The sequence below is a fragment of the Aulonocara sp. 'chitande type north' Nkhata Bay genome, linkage group LG15 (assembly GCF_057382095.1).
Source record: "Aulonocara sp. 'chitande type north' Nkhata Bay isolate Kocher_YH1m ecotype deep benthic linkage group LG15, A_spYH_male_GT1.1, whole genome shotgun sequence".
In the NCBI taxonomy this organism is placed as follows: domain Eukaryota; kingdom Metazoa; phylum Chordata; class Actinopteri; order Cichliformes; family Cichlidae; genus Aulonocara; species Aulonocara sp. 'chitande type north' Nkhata Bay.
This window is the reverse complement of record NC_141358.1, coordinates 24,607,073-24,631,327: the sequence shown is the minus strand read 5'-3', so window position 1 is coordinate 24,631,327 and position 24,255 is coordinate 24,607,073. Positions and strand designations below refer to the sequence as shown.

Here is a 24,255-nt window from a genome sequence, read left to right as displayed (position 1 = left end):
GAATCAGGTCGGCCTCTTCCATCCATTTTCCATTATCATATCACTTTCTGAGAGCCGGGCTTTTCAGAGCAGGGAAAATGCACAGTGTCATTAAGCAAAATTAATCTGCTCTCTGAAGGAATTGTGCAGTGATCTAGAGTGAGGCTTTTATACATACTAATTAGCTGATTCCAGTCATAAAGGAAAACCATTAATACATGCAAATTGCAGAGACAGACCTTTGCAGATACCATGTTTATTTCCATATTTTAATAATAACAACAGAAGGAAAACAAAGAGTGTATGTAAATCTCAGCCTTCGAGTGTAGGGAAGTTTCTCTGATTTGCCACAAATCCAACAAAAATAGAAAAAACAAAAACATTACAGTTGATCTTTAAACATTTTATTACCCTGCTCCAGCAATGTTCATGCAAGTATCATTTTTAATATAACATGCTCTGTTCATTTCCACCAACACAGAGATTATTAGCACTTCACAAAGATGTCAGCAGGGACAGTTGTTTATATAACTAATGTGTCCTGCATGGACATGACAATTAATATTTACGAAATGAGCATGTGCAGCTGTAAGCTATTAAATATAATGTTTCCTCTGTTTCCAAGTAACAAAACAACATATGATGAATTCATGAAGCCATATGAACATGTGCAATGACAGAAATCCTAAAGCTGACATGCTAACTGAACGTATTAGTGTGTTCACAAAATTAGGAAAAACACATCCAATGAGAAGGAAAGACTGCATTTAACGGGATCTATTTTTTGTGCATACTAATCGATGTTTTAGGAATGAGGGTCTGTTTACAGTGTGTTTTGTGTTGTTTTGTGTTTTTTCTCAGAAGCAGGGAAAGTTTTAATTTTTTTAAAATGTTTATGGTCACCGAGAGTTGAAAATTTTTGACCTTCTGGGAAAACCCAGCTGTCCAATCACAGTTTAGGAGGGGCAAGACAAAAACTATACTGTCCAACCATTGACTGCTAAGCAACAATGGAGGAGACGTTAGTACTGCCTGTAGCAAAATTAAATCCCCAAACTACCAGAGTAATTATACGGAAGATCATGATTAAAGTGGCATTTTGTTTCCCTGTGGGTGTAACAGTTAAGCAGCAGTCAGGTGGAGTGGAGTTCATGCAACACTTTACTTTTGTGGATATCGTGTATCATAGCAACCAAAGGAGCTCAGCTAATAAAACACTCCCAACCACTCCTAGCTGCATTTTGTTTGTGTATTTGTGTGAGATGGTCAGAGTATGTGGTAGTTTTCCAAAACAAACTACTGTGTTGTGTAAGCTCTTTACCGTCAATAGCAATGATATTTGTAGCATGTGATCATGGCTTATATAAATCTAACTCATCTTACCGCAGCTCTCATTCAGTACCATGGACAGAGGCCATGAACAGCAGCCCGTGAAAGCCTTCAACTCCTCCTGTGCTGATAAAACTAGACAAGAAAGGCATTTCTGAACTTGCCTCAGATTATACTAAAAGCAGATTAAATGTAGCAACTTCAATTCAGTTTTAATTATATTGCAATATAATAATATGAATATATATAAATATATAAATATAATCACAAAAACAGTCACCTTGAGGCACTTTATATTGTTAGATAAAGATTCAACAGTAATACAAAGATAACCCCAGCAATCTGATTCTTTATTTAACAGGAAGCCAATGAAGAGAAACCAATATAGAGAAGAGAAATATGCATTCTAGTCCCTGTCAGTACTCTTGCTGCAGCATTTTTGATTAACTGAAGGCTTTTCAGGGAGTTTTTAGGACATCCTGATAATAATGAATTACAGTAGTCCGAGCTAGAAGTAATTAATGTATGAACTAGTCTTTCAGCGTGACTCTGAGACAGGCTATTTCTAATTTTAGAGATATTATACAAATGGAAGAAAGCAGTCCTACATAAGTGTTTAATATGTGCATTGAAGGACATATCCTGGTCAAAATGACTCCAAGATTCCTCACAGTGTTACTGGAGGCCAAGGTAATGCCATCTAGATTAAGTGTCTGGTAAGACACTAAGATTTTATAGGGCCAAGTACAATAACCTCAGTTTTATCTGAATTTAAAATCAGAAAATGTATAGCAGTGGTTCCAAAACTTTGCTAGACCCCCTGTGTTTTACAAGAAAAATGTCCCCCCCCCCTAAATTACAGGTGTAATAAAATAAACTACTAGCTGTTTTGCGCTACGTCCACACCTGCACAGGTATTGATGTCATGGTCCTGGGCCGTGTTGGCCCAGTATTCTTAGTTCTCTTGTATTTTTGTATTCAGTTCCCTGTTTAGGTTCTGTTTCCTGAGTTGCCCTGTTATAAGATAAGATAAGATAAGATAACCTTTATTAGTCCCACACGTGGGAAATTTGTTTTGTCACAGCAGGAAGTGGACAGTGCAAAAGTTATGAGGCAAAAATTAGAATACAATAAGAATAAATACAGTACACAACTGTACAGAATAGAATAAAATAAAATACTATATACAGTAGAATAAAATAAAATAAATATACAATAAGATAAAAATAGAATACAAATACAAATACTATATACAACTGAGTAAAAATACAACGATGATGTTGTATGTTATGTTGTTCCCTGTGTGCTTTCCCTTTGTGACTCTCACCCCCTGTGTGCCCCTCTATGTATTCATGAGCCCTTGTCCCCTTTCGTGTTTTATTCCATGTTTTCCCCAGCCTGTTATGTCTGTGTTCTCCCCGTGCTCTCTCCTCCTGTCTGAACCTCTGTGTACTTCCTGTTTGACTCTGCCCGTCTCCCGTCAGTGTTATGTTCACCCCGCCCTGTCTCGTTATGGTTATCTGTGTCAGCTGTGTTCCCCGTGTGTTCCCACTTTCCTCGTTAACCCTCTGTGTATTTCTGTCTGCGTCTTCCTCTGTTCGGCGTCGCGTTCTCCCTCATGTTGTGTGTTACTCTCCCCGTGGTTCCTGGTACATCTCATGTTTAGTTTTTCCAGTTTAGTTCAGTACTGTTTTGTGTTTCACCTTTAAGCCAGCATTAAAACTGTGATCTTTAAGTTTATCCCCGTGTCTGTGAGTCTGCATCTTGGGTCCTTCTCCTGCCTGCCACACAACGAATCATGACAATTTTTGAAAATGCAACTGTTTCGTCCACACGTAAACGGCTTTTCGAATCACCGAAAACGGAGATTTTTTGTGTTTACGTGTGGATGAGGAATACAGAGTTCGTCACGCAATGTTAAAGGTATGTGCCTTTTTTCACGTCACGCTGTGCGCCACGTTATTGTTTACATGAGATGAATTGCAGAATGGCAGATAGAGACACAATACTGTTAATCTGACTATCTGCAGGTTTTACACACTTACACACGTAGTTACTGTCTCTCCATTTAGAAAGGCAGAGGGAGGCTCACGGTGTGATTATTTTACTTGTAGTTGTTTTTCCCTGTAATAATATTCAACATTGCTATCAATACATTTTTCAAAAAATGCCTCTCTGTGCAAAATGGGTTTAAAAACATAAACAACTGTTGGATGCTGTTTGTCCGTGATTTGAACCGAGGGAACAAATCGTGGCAGGATCAGCCTGATATTATTTGTATCCCGCTGTAACTTCACTGTATAAAGAGCTAACATCTCCAAAATGTCAGGAGTAGTTAGTCATTACAAGAAGTGTTTGTGAACTAAAAATCAAGAATGTGGGATACTATTTGTCCGTGATTTGGAGAGCCCGGTGCGTGCTCCCGATGCAGGGGAGACCTACCTCTGCACTTGCGCAGGTGACACCAAAGGGCAGATATGCTTCACCATATTTTCTAGTCTTTGGCTTAGAATGAAGTTGGTTTGAAAAAATAGTCAGCGATGCTTCATCTCCTGCTTTGCATTTGTGTGGGAGCCCTGACAAAAACCCATCAATGATGCTAGCAGTGTCCAAGCATTTTTTTTTTCCTTTTCATACCGCGCCCCCCCTGCAATGGCTCTGCGCCCCCCCCCCCAGGGGGTGGGCCCCACACTTTGGGAAGGTCTGATGTATAGATAAAGTTGGGTGTCATCTGCATAGCAGTGAAAATGTATGCTATGTCTGCTGATGATATTGCCTAAGGGAAGCATGTATAATGTCAACAGAATTGGTCCTAGCACTGAACCCTGTGGAACTCCATAATTAATCTTAGTGTGTGAAGAGGACTCTCCATTTACATGAACAAATTGGGATCAATAAGATAGATATACAAACCACTGCAGTGCAATACCTGTAATACCTACAGCATGCTATAATCGTTCTAATAGGATATTATGGTCAATAGTATCGAACGCTGCAAAGGTCTAGCAGGACAAGCAAAGATATGGGTCCACTGTCAGAGGCCATAAGAAGATTGTAACGTTGACTAAAGCTGTTTCTGTACTGTGATGAGCTCTGATCTTCTGCAGAGGAATGGCTTATTTAAAGAGTTTCAGTCAGGTTTCAGGTAGAGCTTTACAACTACTCTTTCAAGAGTAGACTGGCCTATAATTAGCTAAGACCGCTGGGTCAATGTGACCTTACTTTGGTTTAATAACAGAGAGAGATGATGGAAAAAAAAAGCTACCCCAGATAACACACAGTAGCATTAGCTGTTTTTCTTCACAGTCCAGGTGCAGTTGAATAGCCTTTGGATGGTTCCTGACTGAGTGAAGTGACCCAGAGGTGTGGCAGCCACAATAAGAGCTGTTTGAATTCTGTTATTACTAAGGAAAGGTGCTTCTGTGCTTCCTTTATTACCTCCTGCAGCTGAACCATCTTTCATGACAGGAAAGGAGATAATAACATCCCATAATTCATACTGACGCATCATTCCACCGTTCACTGAAACCATCAACAAAACTGACAAGTCACACAGATCATGTAAATGTTAATTAACATTGTGTTTTTTATTTCACGCCATAACCTGCTGATAAGCTTTGATTTTTCAGCAATAGGCTGGTAAAGCCAGAGCTGAACGCAAAACATCACGCTTCTGTAATAAAATCTGATTTTATCGAGATGTAAGTCAAGATTATGACCAATATTTATTGACCAAAGTGCTTTTATGGTTTGCTGTAGTTCAGGTTTTTTGTATTTCCAGCCTTTTTTCACACATCAGGGCTGTTACTTGTTACTTTTGCTCCCTTTTTAAAAAAAATTTAACCTCTGTAATTAAATTATATTTTCACCGGTGACCTGCATGAAACAGGAACAAAAACTGTAAGAGTATTCAACAGGGGCAGGGATAGCTCAGTAGGTAGAGTGGTGGCCCCATGATCGGAAGGTCGGGGGTTCGATTCCCCTGAACAGCTACCCTGAGGTACCCCTGAGCAAGGTACCGTCCCTACACACTGCTCCCCGGGCGCCCAATGGCTGCCCACTGCTTCACTGAGTGAATGGGTTAAATGCAGAGAGGGATTTTCCCCACGGGGACCAATAAAGTACACTTTCTTCTTTAACTGAACATGATTTGGAAGGCATCGGTTAACTCGATGCCTTCTAAGGTTGTATTTCCATATCACATAATTCACTGGTCAGGTCCACTCTCTGAGAGGTCTTAGCTTAGTTTGAGTCCATCCACACAGTCACAGGCTCACTGGACAGCAGGCAGTTGTTTTGATCTGTTATTTATTTGTTACATTTGCAAAAACATATTTGCAAATTAAAGATGATCATCATATAAATGCCCCCCCCCCCCCCCCCCCAAAAAAAAAATCTTTTGTAAGCACATGTTCTCTCTTTTCAAAACAATTGTATTGTTATTTTAATGAAAGGATTTTTCACTGTTAGCTTAGTTTTAGTATAACTAGGAATACTCTGTTTACGTGATTCGCCATGAATTCACGCACATATAAAATTTCAGTTTGTGCTCTCTTTGTCTGTCGGACCTTTGGAATGAAGGTCCTGCGGTCGAGGTGCTGTCCATTACAAACAGCAAAGCACGAGGAGCTGAAGTACAAGGAAAACTCATTCAGATGCTCTCATTTGTCCTTGTGTATCTGTGGTTCAGAGTTCAGCAAGCCGAGGGCCTCTTGTAGAACAATGTGTAGCTTTTCCCTTCGTTTCCAAGGCCGTTTGTAAAACCTGAGCAGACTGAGCTATTGTCTGTAGACTGGAAAACATTGGTTTGAAAAAGAGAGATCATTTGTATTGTATCTTTGGACAATAACATCTGTTGTGCTCACAATCAGAAAAACATACAAGAGCTCCTATATGGAGAAAAATGCATGTAAATTCATTTTTTGTTTTCAGAAAGCTGTTACTGCAGTTTTTTGTTTGGATCTGAGTCCTCTCATGCATCACGTTTCATGTCTCTCATTAATGAAGGGACAGCGGCTGATTTTTCACCGATTTCAGAGTGGAAGGTAACAACTGTGCTCCACTATAAGCTCTCAATAAATGTTGCAGTAATATAAAACTTTGTAGGTAACGTTTTGCTGAGTGTGAATACAGCAGCTAGTGTGTGTTTTATGGATAGTTTCTTGCCTTTTAACAGTGAGGTCTGTCATGTCGTGAAGAGCAGCTTTTTATCGTTTAAACCATCGCTGAGACAGTTTAAGGACATAGAAAAACTTTTCCATATTTTTATAACCTCTCAGTTGTTTATCCCTGTTTGTTTTTAAAGCCTGCCGTAGATCTGCTCCACAATATGTTAACATCATATTCTCCCTCCAAGTCCAACCTCTTGCATAGAAATAGAAGTTGATCGGGCTTCTTCTGTTACTGTTATTGCCGTCTAAGTGAAGTCCACTTCATGCCCAAGTCCACTGTCAACATTTCAACAATGATTTTTGTTTTATTCTTTTATTTTTCTCTAATTCTGTGTTTGTTTATTTTGTTATTTTTATATTATCAGTTCATTATATTTCTCTTTTATGTGATTTTCATGATTTGGTCATCATCATGTTTTGTGTTTCTCTTACAGTCATTTGCACTGCCTTCTCTGTTGGTCCTTTTTGCACTTTGGATTGACTCACACAGTTTTCAATAAAAATACTGACCAATATTTTGGTGCTTTTACTGCATCATGTGAGTATTTGTGAAGTTGGTTATTTCCTGTTATTACATGTGTTAAAAACATCCCGACCTGACTGTCTTGAAGCCGTCCAAAGTTCACGTAGGAAAACAGGCCAAGTACTCATATTTATGCAGGTGTATCATGCGGCTTAGTAACTTTAACCAGTAACTTTTAACCATTAACCACCTCACATAAACAATGAATGTTTATGTATGTTTTTTAAGAGGAATTCTCTTTTCTGCCAAACTTGACATAGGAGTTTGTGAGTGAACTCTCACTATGAAACCTTTCCTTCTTTGCGTCTTCTCAGATAACGCCATCGTCTACGGAAACAACATCGACATCTACACCACCGTAGAGACTCTGCTGAGCCTCGGCATTCGTGGATCTCGTATCCATCTTGTCCTCTTGCCTCCTGTGCCAGGCGTCTCCAGCTTCTTGGACTCATCTGTAGAAAAAGCCGCGGCGATGGCCATGGAGAACGCCATGGTCCAGATCCACCGTAACTGTGTGCTGGCCCAGTTTAACAATGGCAAACAACCCGACCCGCTCACATCGGCATCGTTTACCACTGATGCAGAGCCTCTCCATCTGCAGTGTGGAGTAAGTCAGAATTTCTGATGCTTTCAAAATCCACCGGATGCTTTCAGTGCTTATCCAGACGGGTTATTAATTCTTACAAAAAGAAATGATATCCAAACAATGGTGGGTTACTGGCCAAGGTGGCTGGTAGAGCTGGAAAAGCTTGAGCGGCTGAATTCTCCAGATTGTGGCTCTTGGTTGGATGTTAATTTCCCTCCTGGAAGCAAACTGTGTTTGTCAAGCACAAAATGATGTTGGTGTGTTTCCCATTTCCATGACTTCCATTGTCTCAGAAAGAAGATGATTCTGCTTCTGGGTTTGTGTTGAATTTTCTTGTTAAAATTCTGCTGTGTGCAAGGCCCTGTTGTCATTAGTCTGTGTGTATTTCACATGCTGTGGAAGACAGACACACAAGTATTTAGGAAAACAATGAATGCAAAACCCCAAAGTACCTATAAGTTTAATAAATGACAATTTTATTCCACCTCCAGAGTTTTGTTTTTTCAAAGAACATATTATGAGTTTGTTTTATCGTGGGTTTGTAATCGCAGCTTCATCACTCAGGCCTCTTGACTCTGAGCAGCTTGTGGACTTCAGGATGAATAATTATCTGTGTCAGTATTTAGTTTTTCTGAAAGCCTCACCACTCGAGAGCCATCTTATATTTATCATCTTAATTTGGGAAGTTTAATTTCAAGCACAGACTGAATATGTTAAAAAAATGGGTGTGCTTCAAAGTGAAGCTGTGGCTTTTAACCTGCATTCTTTGTAGTGGCCAGCAGGGGTCGACTCCTCTGTTCTTACAAAGACTTGCCCCCAGTTTGTTCCCCGTCTGTAGCTCATATTTATCAGATATATATACATAAACGAAGAAAGGTAAAAACATCAGGTAGATGTTGGATCGTGTAAAGTGTGAATCCAATAAAGATTCCACCTCGAAACTCGATGGCTCTTTTTGTCCTTTCAGGTGTTCATCAACCTCTCCAATAAAGGAGTCGACTACGACGCTTTCAACAGCTTCAACAAGTCCTTCCTGGTATTTGATGGCAGGCTTGTCATAAACTCCAGCTTCAGAACCACCAATTCGTCCATTTGGGCTGCCGGGCCTCTCACCAAATTCTCCCGCCGTTACTACATAGATGAGTGGACACATGCCAACTTTAACTCCAAGGAAGTGGGCCAGGACCTGGCAGCCATGATGCTGCCCCTGTTTGATCCAACCGTGGAGCCTGCTGAGGCGCCTCCACCTGAAACAGATCGTCTGGTACTGCTGTACAAGCAGGCCAAGATTCAAGGTCTGATTAGAACCAAGGTTTAGTTTTGATTGATGGATAATTTCAGAAAGCAGTAGCTTTAGCCTTAGCTTTAGCTTAACCCTCTCAAGGCAGGCTTTGCAGATTTGCAACAGTTAAAAGCTAACAACCTGATTACCCCACATACATATTTTATAAGTTTTTTTACTCAGAAGTACCACTGCAGGTATTCTTTTGTGCATTAGCAACAAAAACTTAATATGAGCCTGAGAGGGTTAAGGGAATTGCCTTAAAGGCAGAATAATTTTGGAGGATTATTTTCAGCCATGAAACATGCAAAGGTGAGTAAAAGTAAAAATATGGGGCTGAAAATAATCAGAATGGGTCAAATTAGTCTTGAATTGAGAAGAGTTAACAACAGCAAAAGATTTATTTCCATCTGCAGTAATAATAATAATGTATACTTTTTTGACCCCCGTGGCAAAATTACTCTCTCTGAATTTGACCCATTCACCCAGTGGGGAGCCAATAAGCAGGCGCACCGGGGATCGGTGTGTAGGGACGGTACCTTGCTCAGGGGTACCTCAGGGTAACCGTTCTGTGGATTCGAACCCCCGATCTTCCGATCACTCCACATACTGAGCTATCCCTGCCCCCTCCAAAGTTTAGTATCTTGGCCAGGGATATTTGGCATGTAGACTAGTGAGAAGCCAGGAATCGAGCCATCAACCTTCCGATCAGTAGCTGACCTGCTCTACCTGCCTGAGCTACAGCCAGTAACTCATATTTTTTGGTGGACTTCTGATCAGGGACCTTCCACACAGTGGAGGATGGAAGCCCAAGGGAGTCATATATATATATATATATATATATATATATATATACTTTTCAAAGACTTTCATCGGTAACACGTCCCTTGACGATGTGACGTTAAAATTCTCACTTTTGTGGTTTCGTTTATTGGTTCCCAACAGGAGCCAGCTCTGCCGGTCTGACCCTGTTTATTTATTATGGAAATGAATCTTCTTGGGAAACTACAACTGAACTGGTTTCTCAGTGGGCCCAGAAGAGCTGACCCATCTTAAAATTCCTTCACATTCATGGGCAGATCTCAGCTTTGCATATACTTTCAGGGTTTGTCGCTTCAGCTCGACGTTCTCCTCGCTGTCCTTCCTCCTGTCCACGCCTGTTGTCGCCTGCTTTTATCTGAGAGAATTCGTACCGCCAGAATGTTTTTCATTATGTGTTTGTGAAACATTTTCCAATCTTTCACCCACCCACCCAGCGCCGATGTTATTGTGGCGGACACTCGAATTATAGCTGCCGTAACAATGCCGCATTGTGCCGCAGCGCATTCACCGAGCGACCAAGGCCACTCGGCGGGTTACATAAACACGACAGCCTCTCTGCTTCGCCCTCCTCAGAGAGATGAAACACACGTGAACTTTTCAAAGGGATCTCAGCGTTCAGGGAGAGCACAGACGCCATATCAGCGGCTGTTATCTGAGTTCATTGTCTCAGTTGTGTTTTCCTCAGTGGGTGGATGCTAACAGTGAAATGCCTGTTATGATGTTTTTGCTGCTGTCCAATTTTCGAAGCCACAGAATTTTTCAGCACTGAAGCTAATCTTACTGAGATATCTCCCGCTGATAAGACCACAGGCTTTTCACTGCAGTGTTTTCTAAGTGTTGGTTTGTTAGATTATAAATAATATTTATCCCGCAAACAATTTTCTGATTAAATGCTCGTATTATAAAATGTGCATCAGAAGTTCTCTGAGGTAAAGCTGAGGTATTGTGAGTACTTTATACTGTTATAACAGCTTGGTAATACTCATGGAATAACGGGGTAATAAATAAATATCTGGAAATATCTTAACGTGTGTCATGTGTTTTGCTCTCTCCTCAGGTGGTAAGCTTCCTGGAGGATATCACTACCTGCATGTGACCAAACCATCTCCAACAGACCTGACAGGCCCTAAAGTTAAACAGGTAAGCACTCACTGCCCAGGAGTTCAATCTCTGGGTGTTTCATGTCAAACATGTAACCTGGGAATGATTATATTTATTAAGAAATTTAATTCCTGATTAACACAACATGTTCTGATGTTATTTCAACTTAAAACCGAAAAGCAAAATGAAACAAGAAAGCAACAGGTTTCTTCCTGTTAAATGGGGGCGACTATTTTTGTAATTTGGCGCTATATAAATAAAATTGAATTGAATTGTGGTATTGAATACAACACACTTTTTTCTTTTTTTATTGATTAAAAATTAATGTGGCCGTTAATCGACTTTTGTTTTTCAGATTATTAATCTTCTTCTAGTGTTTTTAGTTTATATTATTTTTAATTGACTATTCAAGTATTTTGATTTGCTTTTGAAGATTTGCATTATAACTTGGAACCAGAGATCAGTGCTCGTGTTCCTCCATCCAAAGTTACAGGACAGAGCAATTGTGACGGGACAGCCGGAGAGAGGCGACTACTTCTGCTTGCATCTTGACTGCTATGAGCTTGTGGAGACGCTCACCTGCTTGTCCCTGAAGCCTCTCCCCGTCTCCAATTACCTGAGTCTCTACATGAAACATCAGCAGCTGCTGGGCCAGCTGCTGAGCTGCTACCAGCAGGGCCTGATCCCTGATCTGTACAGGTGGGACAAACACTGACAAATACTGTTTTACTGAACATCTGCCCATATTATTTGTATACACGCTAGCATGAAATATATATTGAATAAGTAAAAGCATAGCAGGTCAGTTTTAATTGAATTTATATAAAAACAAACCCCCAAATCATTTTTCACCAGGATTTGTGCACCTCCCCCAAAAATCTACACTTATGTATACACACACACACACACACACACACACACACACACACACACACACACACACACACACACACACACACACCTGCTGGTTACTGCAAAGTAACATACAAATAAAATGCCAGATTTTCCTAAACTAAATCACAACCTCCCTGGGTGGTCTGGCAAAACAGAAAGTCATATTATGTCATTTTAAGATTCTATTAAAATGGCTAAAAAGGCCCCAACAGAACCAACACCAGAGGTGTTTTACATCAGGCAGTAAACGCATACCCAATTTCTACTGGAAACCTAGACTGACTCGTGTTTGGAGCCAGCCTCTAGTGGTCATTAGAGGAACTGCAGTTTTCTGTATTTTCATTTTCAGCCCTCAGGTTTGAAGCCTGTTTAACCTTTCAAAACTTCATTTCTTTTCCTGCTTACACGTGAAACTTTGTTAGTTTGACGTTCTTTTTGCAGCTTTAGTAATACTGTGGTAACAGCAAGGCTGCTGGGATTATCTACATGACAGCAGGTGGAGGTCAAACCAAAAGCGAGAGCTCTTCGAGTATTTGTTATCTTTAAGTGAAGAAGAAATATTTCCTCCTCCAAACAAACACCACTATCCTCGAAGGTCATTTACATTCTGCTGCCGATGTCTTTTAGCAAACCACGGTTGTTCTTTAACTCTCATGCTTATACTTTTTAAGTATAGTGCATAAACATATTCGAGGGAGCATAATCAGTCACTCGCACTGTAAAAACAAATCCTCACAAGGACAAAAATAAAAATCCGATCTTTTGTCCAATGTTTTTGCTCGAGTCTTTGTCAGGACTGATGCAGCAGCAGGCGAATAAACGGCAAAACATCCCACACTCTGATTAGACTGGCAGAAATGAGCAGTTTGGTGAAGAGCCCGATGTCTGGTTTCAGTATGTCGTCGAGAGAATAATAAAGCAGCTTCGGCAGATTGGTGTTTCCTACATGGTTATTGTGTTTTTTATACAGCATTTCTGTTATTTTGTCCAGCCCTCTGCAGGAGTATAATTTCAGGTATGCATGTAAGTGACTGCAGAAGAACTCACGCTGCTGTTTTTCACTTTTTGATGTGTGATTTTTGGCACTGAAACGAGGCAGACGGCAGGTGGGCAGCTGTGTAAAAACAGATGTTTTCATAACTGAGTTCTGCACAGAAACAAGCCGCTTTGACGTCATGTAACCGCTGACCGATCACTTCAACACACGAGGAAGATTCGGGCCTCCGCTGCCTTTGTCCTCTCACTTTGTGTGTGTGTGTGTGTTTGTTGGCATGACTATCCAGTGAGTAGGTATTTGTCAAGCAGTGGGTGACCTGCTTCTGAGGTTTCAACACAAATGACCCCCAGACATGGAGGGCTATTGTCCCCCCACCACCACCACCTCCTAATCTGTTTATGCAGCTCCCCAATCTGTCTTTGTGGTCGGTCCAGGACGAGACAAAGCTGGAGCCTCGCAACCACAGAGGCCGATTCCCCATCATGCTGCTCAGTCAGCTGACTCGTAAAGTCATTGTGGAGGCTGACGGAGCATCAGGAGCCGTTAAGATAATTGATTGACCGTGTGGCGGCTGAGGCTTATTCAGCCGACACACTTAGGGAAGCTTCTGGAAGTGTGCGTGTGTGTGTTTTTATTTCAAAGCTTCACTGAGCTTTTATGTAAACAGTCGGTTCACACAAAGAAAGTTTCCAGTGGTGGAAATTAACCTCTACATTATATAGATGCAGGGCAATGGAGTCAGATTCTGATTTAAGCTTCTGACATAATCTAGATTTGAAACAGTTGTTATTGTCAATGTTATAACTCGGGTGCACCCTTTTCCCTTAAAACCTCTGGTTGTTGGTGCTGAACCGAAGCACTGATGTAAAGGTTTTCTCTCCAGTTTCTTCACACAGAGCAGCTGTTTGGCCATTTTCCACGACAGATTCTCCGATTTAGAGCAGGAGCTTCAGCAGACCCTCAAACTCAAGGTTGGTGCTCCACTTCTCATCTCCTACATCACACTTATGCCCCTCTGAGGGTTAAACTGTATTGGTTACGATGCACGGTTAAATCTTTGCACGTGGCCTTTGTGAAGGTGAAGAATTTTGAGACTGAGGCAGGAACTTCCACGTCCTGCTGCCCTGCCGGCTGAAATCAGATTGTTATTGCTGTCCATGTGAAACAGTCGTTCATGTTTTCCTGCAAATTTCCAGACTGAAGCGTGTTTTAAACTTCTTAAAAGTTCTGTGTGGTAACATCAGGGATGTTTTCTCTATTGAGACGTTCATCCAGTGTTTTGGTCAGAGCTCGGGTGAGTCTTTCTTTCTTTTGTCTGAATAAAATCATTAAGATCTGCTCTTCAGTCACTCCTGATCATCCAGCAGTCAGAGCGAGCTTGTGCCTTTGCTGTTGTTACACTGAAACCCCGGAAAGACATCCCAGATGTCCTCAGACAGATTGTAGTGTCTTTTTTAGGAACCTGTTTATTTTATTTTAGTGTAAAATACTTTGATTTTAAATGTGCTGTAGAAGTAAAATTTAGTGAATGAAGCATTAAGTACTCGGTTGGATGGAGTCAGTTACATGTCTCCTCACATCAGTTCTCCACAGCGATCACACCTTCAGCGCGAGCTTAGAGTTCTCCGGCACACTTTGAGTCGGGCACCGATCAGAACCTGCTGGTCTGTGGAAAAAAAGAAGCTCTCTCAGTGCAGTGCTGAGATTTTACTCTCCACCTGTGTGTCTCTGCAGGACCTCTGCCCTCCAGACCAATTGAAAGACGAGGACAGTCGAGCGGCTCTGAGGAGCAGTGCTGTGAAGTATCTGAGTTACAACCGAAACCTGCTGCCCATGTTCGCCTGCCCGGGCCAGCTCTGACCTCACGCCTGTTAAAATACTAAAACAAATCAGACTCTGTTTGAGGTGTGGTAACTGGTTTATATTGTGTATGTGTCACTGGATACCTCCAATCATTTGAGCTGGCTCAGGAACGCTGTGGAGACACTGTGTCTGCTATGTGTAAATATATTATTATATCAGATCTTTAGAGTCCTGGAGAAATTTTTAAAATCAGCAGCTCAGCACAAAAACACAGTCAGGAGTCACATGACATTTTTTAGTCCTGTTATGTTCAGAGAAAGCAAACAGACAGTCAGCGTCTCCAAACTGGATTACTCACACCAAAACACTGATTAACACTACTGATTTGTTTTCCATCAAATGGTTAAAAAAATATGTGTTTTCTTAGATTGCTTCGATTAATCAATATAATCCAAAAATTTTCCATCAAATAAATGTTATTTTAATTGTTTTCAGAGATAGAGAGAGAGAGTGGTCTAATCCAGTAAAACTTTCTTTGTGTAAGAGTTCTGGCTAACTTTTAACGCTATTACCATTAAATTAATGCTTGCATTCATTTTTCTTGTGTGGACATCTGATAATTTCCTTTTTAATCCTTAAGATCTCTCATTAATCAGAGTGTGAGCAGTGTTTTACACCAGATGAGAACGAGAGTCTGGCATACTTTTACATTCCTGTTTTGTTTTGTTTTTTCTTCTATACAATGTGCCAACTGTAAGTGTGACTCTGCAGGAGTGTGACCAATCACAGGGCCCTATAGATGCTGCACATAAAAGTGGATGTTTGGCTTTTTGGAAGGAGGAGGAGGGGAAATGAGGAGGGCGTCACTCTACAGCTGTATGCTAATGAGGCTGAGCTGAAGCCTGTCGGGAAAGTAACACACACACACGCACACTCCAACACGCACACACACTCACTAACGCACACAGAGAACATATGCCTGAACCCGCAAGCTGAGAAAACAGCACGCTGCTTGTGTGGAAATATAAAGTCAGATTGTAGGACATGAAACGCTGAGTGACTTTAAGTGTCAGCTTCACTGCGTGGATATCACAATGCGCTGTCCGTGGTAATAAACACACACTGTACACGGCGCTCAATGAGAGTTTTGCAGTGTTTGTATAGATGTTAGTTCATTTTGTGCGCTGACCTGTTACTGCTAAACCATTATCCACCTGCACTCCCTGTTATCATGAAATGAGCATTATGGGTGAAATAACCTATAAATAAAGTTTAACTATAATTTTTTTAACACAGCTCCCACTGGATAAAAAATCTCACTTTTAAAAGATGTGAGCTTTTTTTTTTTATCAGAAAATCTAGTTGTTGTTGTTTTTTTTAAACATTTGGGGGCATGTGCCTGCTTCTACCCGAGGAACATTTAAAAATTAAAAACGATAACAACTGATTAAAGAAAGTTCTCGAAACACGTGGATTTTAAAGGGACACACATTATTTTGAATGTTGTTTTAGGAAAATGTGGGTTTAAATATTCGTAAGAGACAGATGTAGATTTTTTCATAAAAAAGACCAGAACACAAGAAACGACCCGTGTTTATTGAATGCTCTCAGTTTGGACACGCCAACAGTCAAAATTTGAAATGGGTTAGTGAAAAGACTTTCCGGACATCTCTCTCACGTCTTCATTTTACGCCAGAATCTTGCACCTGTCAAACGTGTCCTCGAGCCCTGCACCGACAGACAAGAGATGATGGGAGCATCATCTCTCACGGTGCAGGACAGACTCACATCCGACTGACCGGGTCAGACTGGACCTGCGGGGTTTGATGTGGTTTAACGGCCAGATAACCTCGCTTTGCCCCATTTGGAGACAGAAAAAGCGCACTGATTACGCGCAGCACGCGCCGACAGTATCTAGGGTCCAGATTGCTTTTTGTGTGCCGGGGGGGGGGTAGACCCCCACTTCTTCTTCATCTTCCATTTTTTTCAACTGTGCAATTTCCTTTTCAATCAGGACGGGTCTACAGCTTGCACAAGCGCGACCATTGTGATGCAAAGCAGGACACCCTCCGCTCGCCATTAATTATGTATGCGTAAAATGACGGATTCATATGTCCGGAGTTAACTGTCACGCCAGCGCACATGCTGCAGGGCCACGGTGGTTTCAAATCTGTCCCTATTATTGTGGATGTTTAGTTATTTGTCCGCTGAGGTCGAATTTCAGCTGGCTTTCGTGTGCGTAAAAGCCGGACTGCAGATCTGATCTCGGGGAAGTTTGTTTCCCCGGAAGTCTTTATGAGTGTCTTAAACATTCTGAAGGTTTTGAATGGAAGCAGTTAAAGTCTGGAGCTGCTTTCACTGACATTTGCTTAAAATGATGTTGAGCATTTGTACTTTATTTCCCTATTATGCGCATTTTAGCCCTTTGAAGTTTCTTCCTCTACCTTCCATTTTTCTGTATTGTTATTTTGGGCCGTTATGTGGACGGATATGCCCCCTTTGTAGCCAAACCAGAGACCCCACCACCCCCAGAAAGAGACACATAAAGCCGAGGCACGTGTAGATTTCTATACAAACTCATCAGACCGTAAAAGCAGGAGACTCCTGGCGTGTGCCCGGGTCGAGACGAGGAGGAGGGAGTGTGTGTGTGTGTGTGTGTGTGTGTGTGTGTGTGTGTGTGTGTGTGTGTGTGTGTGTGTGTGTGTGTGTGTGTGTGTGTGTGTGGTGGGGGGAAATACAATAAAACCCTCAGGTACATCTGCTTTGCAATCTGCAAATCCGCCCTCCTCCTCCTAGCTTCCATCAGCCTCTCCATCCTCCCACACCCACTCCCCAAATCCACAGGGGACCTCGGCTCCTTCTGATTGGTCGGGGATGAGGCAACGAGGGGGGGACGGGAACAATGTCATCATGTCGCCTTAAAAAGAGTGCAGCTATGTTGTGGTGAAAGGACCTCGAGAGGAGAACACGGGATCAATAGCAGGAGGAAACAAACAAACAGAGAGAAAAAAGACGCATCAGATGGTTTGATTTTGTGCGCGAGCGGCTGAAAGTGGTTTTCTTCTTCCCGCAGCGCCCAAAGTGCCTTCAGCTCCCCGCAAACATGCCCAGAGGATTCCTGGTAAAAAGGAACAAGAAAACCAACCCGGTGTCCTACCGGGTCCGCTCCGAGGACGAAGAAACGGACCAAACGGCGGCTGATGCTCCGCCGCTGCTGCCGCCCTCCTCCTCCTCTTCAGCGCATCTCGTCTCCATCCCGGTGCGCGCGCTGACGCCTACGCCCACCTGCGGGGCGGCGGCTACGGCTCCGGAGCCGGATGCTAAGCCCGTGCAGTTCGGGAACCCGGAGGCGGTGTATCAGTCTCTGTACAGCCCCACCCGCCCCGTCAGCCACGAGCACGACCGCTCCTACTCCGAGGCCCGCTTCAGCCTCGGCTCGCCGGTTTCCGCGGAGTCTTTTCCCACACCGGCAGCCATCACCGCCCTGGATCACCTCTTCGCCCCGGTGGACCTGAAGATCGGCTCCAGCAACAGCAGCCGCCCCGAGAGCAGCTCGTCATCCGCCGGGACGCTCCCCGCCGCTGCAACCGGCGGCTCCAAGCGCTGCGCCAACGACGCCGAGCGCAAAGGCAAGCCGCCGTCCAAGAAAACCAAAGCCATCCGCAAACTGCACTTTGAGGATGATGTCACTACGTCTCCGGTTCTCGGGCTGAAGATTAAAGAGGCGCCGGTGGACCAGAAACCTCCCCGAGCGCCACCGGCCGGAGGAGACCACGTCCCGCTGGGGGAGTTTGTGTGCCAGCTATGCCGGGAGGCGTACGCAGACCCGTTCGCTTTGGCGCAGCACAAATGCTCCAGGATAGTCCGGGTTGAGTATCGGTGTCCCGAGTGTGACAAGGTGTTCAGCTGCCCGGCCAACCTCGCCTCCCATCGGCGCTGGCACAAACCGAAGCCGCAAAATACGCCGAGCGACAAGGTGTCCGCGTCGAAGACGGCCTCGGATGAAGCAAAGGATTCTAGTGACAGGGACACACCCAGCCCCGAGCCGTCCGAGTCCGGTTCAGAGGACGGACTGTACGACTGCAGTCAGTGCGGGAAGAGGTTTAAGCGCCAAGCCTACCTGCGGAAACACCTGGCGTCGCAGCACGGGTCCCCAAAAGCGGCGGCGGAGGAGGACGCGGCGGGCTGCGAGCAGAGCGCGGCGCCGCTCAACCTGAGCGCCTCCTGCTGCCACCTGTGCCCCGTGTGTGGGGAGAACTTCACCAGCAGAGGCAGCCAGGAGCGGCACATCCGCCTGCTGCATTCCTCACAGGTGTACTCGTGCAAATACTGCCCCGCAGTCTTCTACAGCTCACCGGGACTCACGAGGCACATCAACAAATGCCACCCGTCCGAGAACCGGCAGGTGATCCTGCTGCAGATGCCGCTCCGCCCCGCCTGCTGATCCCGAACTGTGGACTGGCACACACCGGGAATCAGAGTCCACCCGCGTGTTTCTTTTTGTTTTTAGGATTTCAGAGTTCCACTGAAAAATAAAAAACATCTGTACCCTAAAGCACACTTCCTTAAACTGAGTAACAGATGTAAAGAGGTTTGTGAGAAGTTGTAACTCTGGGAGTAATTCTGTTTCACTGTAGCTATATATCTCCAAAGGACAAAACCACACCGAAGTCCAATCTTCCTCAAAGACACGTGAAAAATGTGCTTATTTGTGTCTTTTCGAGTAAAAATTATCGTCAAATAATTCACATTTTCTGTGGTAAACAGAGAGCCAAGCATGCTCTCACATATCCACTCACACGCAGCTTGCAAGGTTTCAGTGCCTTGCTCGAGGACACTTCAGCAACCTCTGGGTGTGTGTGTGTGTGTTTGACTCCTCCTGGCCTGTAACCCACACCCACGCCCACCCCAACATCACTTAAAATGATCCTCAAAGCTCTTTTTAAAAAAAAAACGTTAGACTGTTAATTTATTTTTCTAGCATCTCTGCACAAGTGCTATTAGCTCCTAGACCTAAGAGAGGAGATGACCTGTAGGATATAAAGCAGACTTCGCAGGCCTGAACAGACCTTATCTCATCACTCTGATTAGCTTTAACATAGCTCGTGGATCTGTGGATCAGTAGCTGTCGACTGAAAACAAAAGAGAGTAAAACTAGTGTAGCCGGTAATGCCTTTGGATTAGAGACTCCTGCTGTAAAACTGCCTTAAACTGACCTGATTGTTTTTATTTATCACTGGCTGAGCATATGATGATAATTATTTTCTACAAAGCCTTCTGTATTACCAGTATACAGTATATCTAATCTTTTTTCTATTTATTTATGTATTTATTAAATTATTTGTGTAAGTTACTGCTTTGTGTGGTCGAACCTGTGATCTGTCGCTGTGTTTTTTCATCATGTAGCCAAATCCTTTTTATTTCCTTTAACTTATGTGAGGGCGGCGTGTTCATGTGGCATTATAGCAATCAGTGAGCCGCTCCTGAAGACAAACCGAATGCAATCATGTTTTAATTTATTATGATGATGATGATTATTTATTTTGGTTTTGTTGTAACCCTTAGCTCTTATACTGCTTTGGATGTTTCTGCAGTATTTTGCTAAATGTCCAAATAAAAAAATAAAAAAAAAAATAAAGACCAAACTGAGAAACAGCTTTCTTTGCCTTCTTGTGTGTTTTCTGCAGGTAACAGCTTGATTTACACCTCAAGTTGTGGCTTCTTGAAGAAAATGAAACCAAAATCCGTCCAGCTTATCTCCTTAAATGATGGTTCAAGTGTCTCCTCTTCAGTTACATGCCAAATAATTGAATTCAAAGGGTTTAAACAAGCAAAAACAAGGAAAAATGATAAGTTTCCATTAAAGTAAATTCAAATCTTTACATTTTAGAGACCAGGATCAGTGGTTTTGAGATGATTTAAGACGATTTTTCTAAACACCTAAATCAGAAAAAATCTTTCAAAAACAGTTGTACAATAACAACATCACTGCTATCACGTCACCTGTGACCTCTTTAGGTTTTGGTTGTAGCTTTTAAGAAAGATCAGAGCTTTCAAATAACTGTTTTGTGCATTTTGGTCTTAAAGGTCTTCTGTCCATGATGACTGAAAAGACTTGATGTTGACCTTAATTTAATCCCAGGCGGGTTATTGATAACTTCATGGATGTTAAGTGGCTATTTTACAGGTATGATTTTACTTGTGCTGTGTTTAGTTCAACGAGGGACGACTCACACAGGGACAGCACACAGCTTGGTTGGTAAAATCCCATCTAAGCCCCGAAACTATGGACTTCTGCTTTAACTGAAAGTGAAACCAAAGGAAAAGTCACGCCTGCAAGAACCTGCCTTTACATTTCCGTCTGACTCTAACTGGGACCATAATCTGCAAAGTGAATGCCATATTGGATTCAGTAAAACTTAAAACTACCAGATGAGACCATAAACTCACTGAGAAGTTTTTCTCTAAAGTCACAGATTAAGGAGCTGAAAACTGTTTTCTCACGCAACCGGATGTCTTTTTTGTCATTCTGTTTGAAACAACGAAGGGCTAAAGAATCGCTGCACATAACATTATGTACTGAAAGCTTTTTGTTCATTTTACAGCACAAAACGGCACATTTTGACATTTTTAATTCTCTTTACTTCTACTGTGCAATAAAATCAAACATATTTACAGCTATGTTTAGTTCCAATAACACCATATCCATATGGAAGTCAGAGGTCTGAATAACTCACTCACATTCTCTCCTGGTGTGCTCATGTGTTCTGGGTTGGTACTTAGCTCTGACTTAAAAAAAAATCCTGTGAACACTCCTGGTACTTGGCTGATGAATTGCACTTACATTTTACAGTATTTTTGCAGTATTATTACAGTGCACTGACAATATAATACTATACAACAGTAAGAAAGCAGTAGATTAGAGTAGAACGACTGTAAAACAACAGTTTAATCTCCTGTAATTTGAACGTTACATTTCTTACAGTTTGTTTTATTACCGTTTAAAGGAAATGTTTTACTTCACTAGATTAGTTTTAGTTTCTTATATAAAAAAATCTTAATTATTTGTATGTCTGTGAAGGTTCTCAGTCATCCAGGTCATCGTAGTCAAAGGAGCTTGCAAAGAAAAGCGTCTGGACTTCTTTAAGTTGCTTGAAGACGTTTCACCTCTCATCCGAGGTGAAAATTATTTGTATATAATTTTATAGATTAAACTACCCAAAAGTATATAAGCCAGTCAGATGAGCTCCTGCTCAAAAAGTCAACATCTGCACTGTATCCACCCAAAAACACAGACATCAGCTTAATTTGTGAAAACGTAACTACATTTTTTGGATTTTTACACTTCATTAAAGTCTTCCACCCCTGCAGGTTCAATTCAGTCTTCAGGGTCATTCATCAAACGTCACTACGACCCTGAAACCAGAAGCTGGATTAACCCCCCAAAGGGGTGTGTGTGCCTCTGTGAACCCCAACTGTACATGACATTATTTCCACAGATACCAAAAGCACACTAATCAACACTCAAGAGCTGAAATAATCAGCAATCAGGCAATTAAATTAGCGAAACCTCACTGAAAAACTTTTTTACAGGGGAAAATAATGCCTGCAAACCGTTTCCTGGATGGAAACATTTAATACTTCTGCATTCTTTAATCATAATATTAAACTCTGACTTCAGGAATGTGTTTACTCAGATATAATGTACATGTTCTTATAACCAGTTAATGCTCACTCCAGCACCTGGAAAAATCTGGACTTCAAAAATGAAAAAGCAACATGTGGCACATAGTAATTGAAAGCGTATGTTTCTTCTGTGGCCAGATATCAGCATATACATTTGCAGAATTTAAGAGTAAAGTGCAAGATTTTTGTCTCTACAAGCATTATGGCTCTCATTCGTTCTACTGGCAGTTATGTTTAATCCTCTGCAGCAGGGTGTCGAGCACATGGAGAGAAACAGAGCAGTGGCAGCCCACCCGTCGTTGTGACTCAGGTATTTCCTGGAGTCCTCAGGAACTTAACTCTTCCACTCTGTTGCTGCTTTGTGCAAAAGCCCACGTCTACCTGCTTCTCTATTTATAATATTTAAGAATCCAGATGAACAAGAGAGGGGTAAAATTAGACACACTCAAAGATGCAACTTAAATTTGAACAATATCCAACTATCAGTGGATCTCCTCGCAGCCAGACATGCCCCAAACCCCTCACCTGGAGGATCTCAGGAGGCCTCGAGATCTAAGATGCCTCATCCCCCTTATCTGGCTCCTTTCAATGTTGAGGACTAGCAGCTCTGTGCTCCTCACCCTACCTCTAACAGAGAGCCTGGACAGGAAGCTAGTTTCTGCTGCTTATACACACGATCTCACTCCTTCAGTCACTGCCTGCAGCTCGCGGTCATCACCGACCGCTGTAACGTTGTTCGTTTGGTGAATTGACCAGCTTCTCCTTTAGGCTTCTCTCTCTTTATCACAAAAGACCAGTACAGGGTGGTAAGACATGTCTCGCATTTGAACAATACTTTTTTGCAGGACAAGGTTCCCCAGGTTTTCTGTGCATTCATTCCTTCAAACGATCACAGAAAGGAAACGTGTAAAGACAGAAAACAAAGGCTTCATCTGGGCTGAAGAGAGCTGTGATTTTGAGGCATTTCTCCTTAAATATGATTCATTAACGCTTCCAAGCTGAATACAGACCAGATGATGTATTTTTACAAGCATCAGTCTCAATTATGAATCACCTGAAAGCACAAAGCCTCTTGATTGCTGTTCACTGTCTTCACTGTAAGAGCCCAACGAACAAACTGCTCCCAAGCTTCTGGTCTTTGTTAGTAAGAAATAGGGGATGAATGATCAGGGTTAAACAATAATTCACTTATCACAGTGGTGCACATTGATTTTCTGTCAATTGACACGTCAGTTAATCTTTCTGTACCGGTTTCTTTGTGGACGTCTGGGGAAATAATAAAAGGGGGTCACGAGGGGCCCTAGAAGAAATCTTTGCCCCTCAGGAGGTAAATCCGGCCATGAGTGGAAAGAAGAAAATTGATTTAAGAACTACAACAGGGCAAAGATTTACTTTTCATTATGCTCAGTTTATATGGCATTCATGTGGACAGAAAGGTCTGATTACAGGACAGTGTCAGAGGTGACAGGTCAGAGGTCAGCTGCAGGGCAACACACACAAAACGTTTCTGCATGTGAAAGACATTCCTGCAGTTCCACTCCTCCTCCTCCCGCACCGACTCTTTCTTCTCTTTCACGCGGTGTGAAAGGCGGACGTACAGCTGCTCACCATCCTGTTTTCTTGGTCACGTGTCATCAAACAGCCTTTACGCCGCCGTACGGAGACCAAACCTGCACGCATGCCGGGTCTCTGTGTCGCTTACAATTATCGTACAGCAGCTAACCTTGATCTACAGTGGGGCAAAAAAGTATTTAGTCAGCCACCGATTGTGCAAGTTCCCCCACTTAAAATGATGACAGAGGTCAGTAATTTGCACCAGAGGTACACTTCAACTGTGAGAGACAGAATGTGGAAAAAAAATCCATGAATCCACATGGTAGGATTTGTAAAGAATTTATTCGTAAATCAGGGTGGAAAATAAGTATTTGGTCAATAACAAAAATACAACTCAATACTTTGTAACATAACCTTTGTTGGCAATAACAGAGGTCAAACGTTTACTATAGGTCTTTACCAGGTTTGCACACACAGTAGCTGGTATTTTGGCCCATTCCTCCATGCAGATCTTCTCGAGAGCAGTGA

At 42.4% G+C, this 24,255-nt stretch overlaps 2 protein-coding genes across 3 annotated transcripts in view; both read left to right on the top strand.

The window, feature by feature from the left end:
- cfap61 (cilia and flagella associated protein 61) overlaps positions 1 to 15,059 on the top strand; it is a 45,663-nt gene extending 30,604 nt beyond the window's left edge. Inside the window, exons 18-23 of one of the 2 annotated variants that reach the window (XM_086265135.1) lie at positions 7,317 to 7,609; positions 8,556 to 8,883; positions 10,750 to 10,832; positions 11,281 to 11,492; positions 13,568 to 13,655; positions 14,419 to 15,059. In XM_086265135.1, coding sequence (XP_086121261.1) covers positions 7,317 to 7,609; positions 8,556 to 8,883; positions 10,750 to 10,832; positions 11,281 to 11,492; positions 13,568 to 13,655; positions 14,419 to 14,544 — 1,130 coding nt within the window. In that variant the 3' untranslated portion in view covers positions 14,545 to 15,059. The remainder of the gene's footprint in view (positions 1 to 7,316; positions 7,610 to 8,555; positions 8,884 to 10,749; positions 10,833 to 11,280; positions 11,493 to 13,567; positions 13,656 to 14,418) is intronic. The other variant, XM_086265134.1, reaches the window with a different exon arrangement.
- A 1,696-nt stretch (positions 15,060 to 16,755) lies between these two features.
- On the top strand, positions 16,756 to 20,138 carry insm1a (insulinoma-associated 1a). The gene has a single exon (XM_086265138.1). It carries the CDS (start codon positions 17,591 to 17,593, stop codon positions 18,929 to 18,931), a length of 1,341 nt encoding a protein of 446 aa, XP_086121264.1. The 5' UTR covers positions 16,756 to 17,590; the 3' UTR covers positions 18,932 to 20,138.
- Positions 20,139 to 24,255: the final 4,117 nt, after the last annotated feature.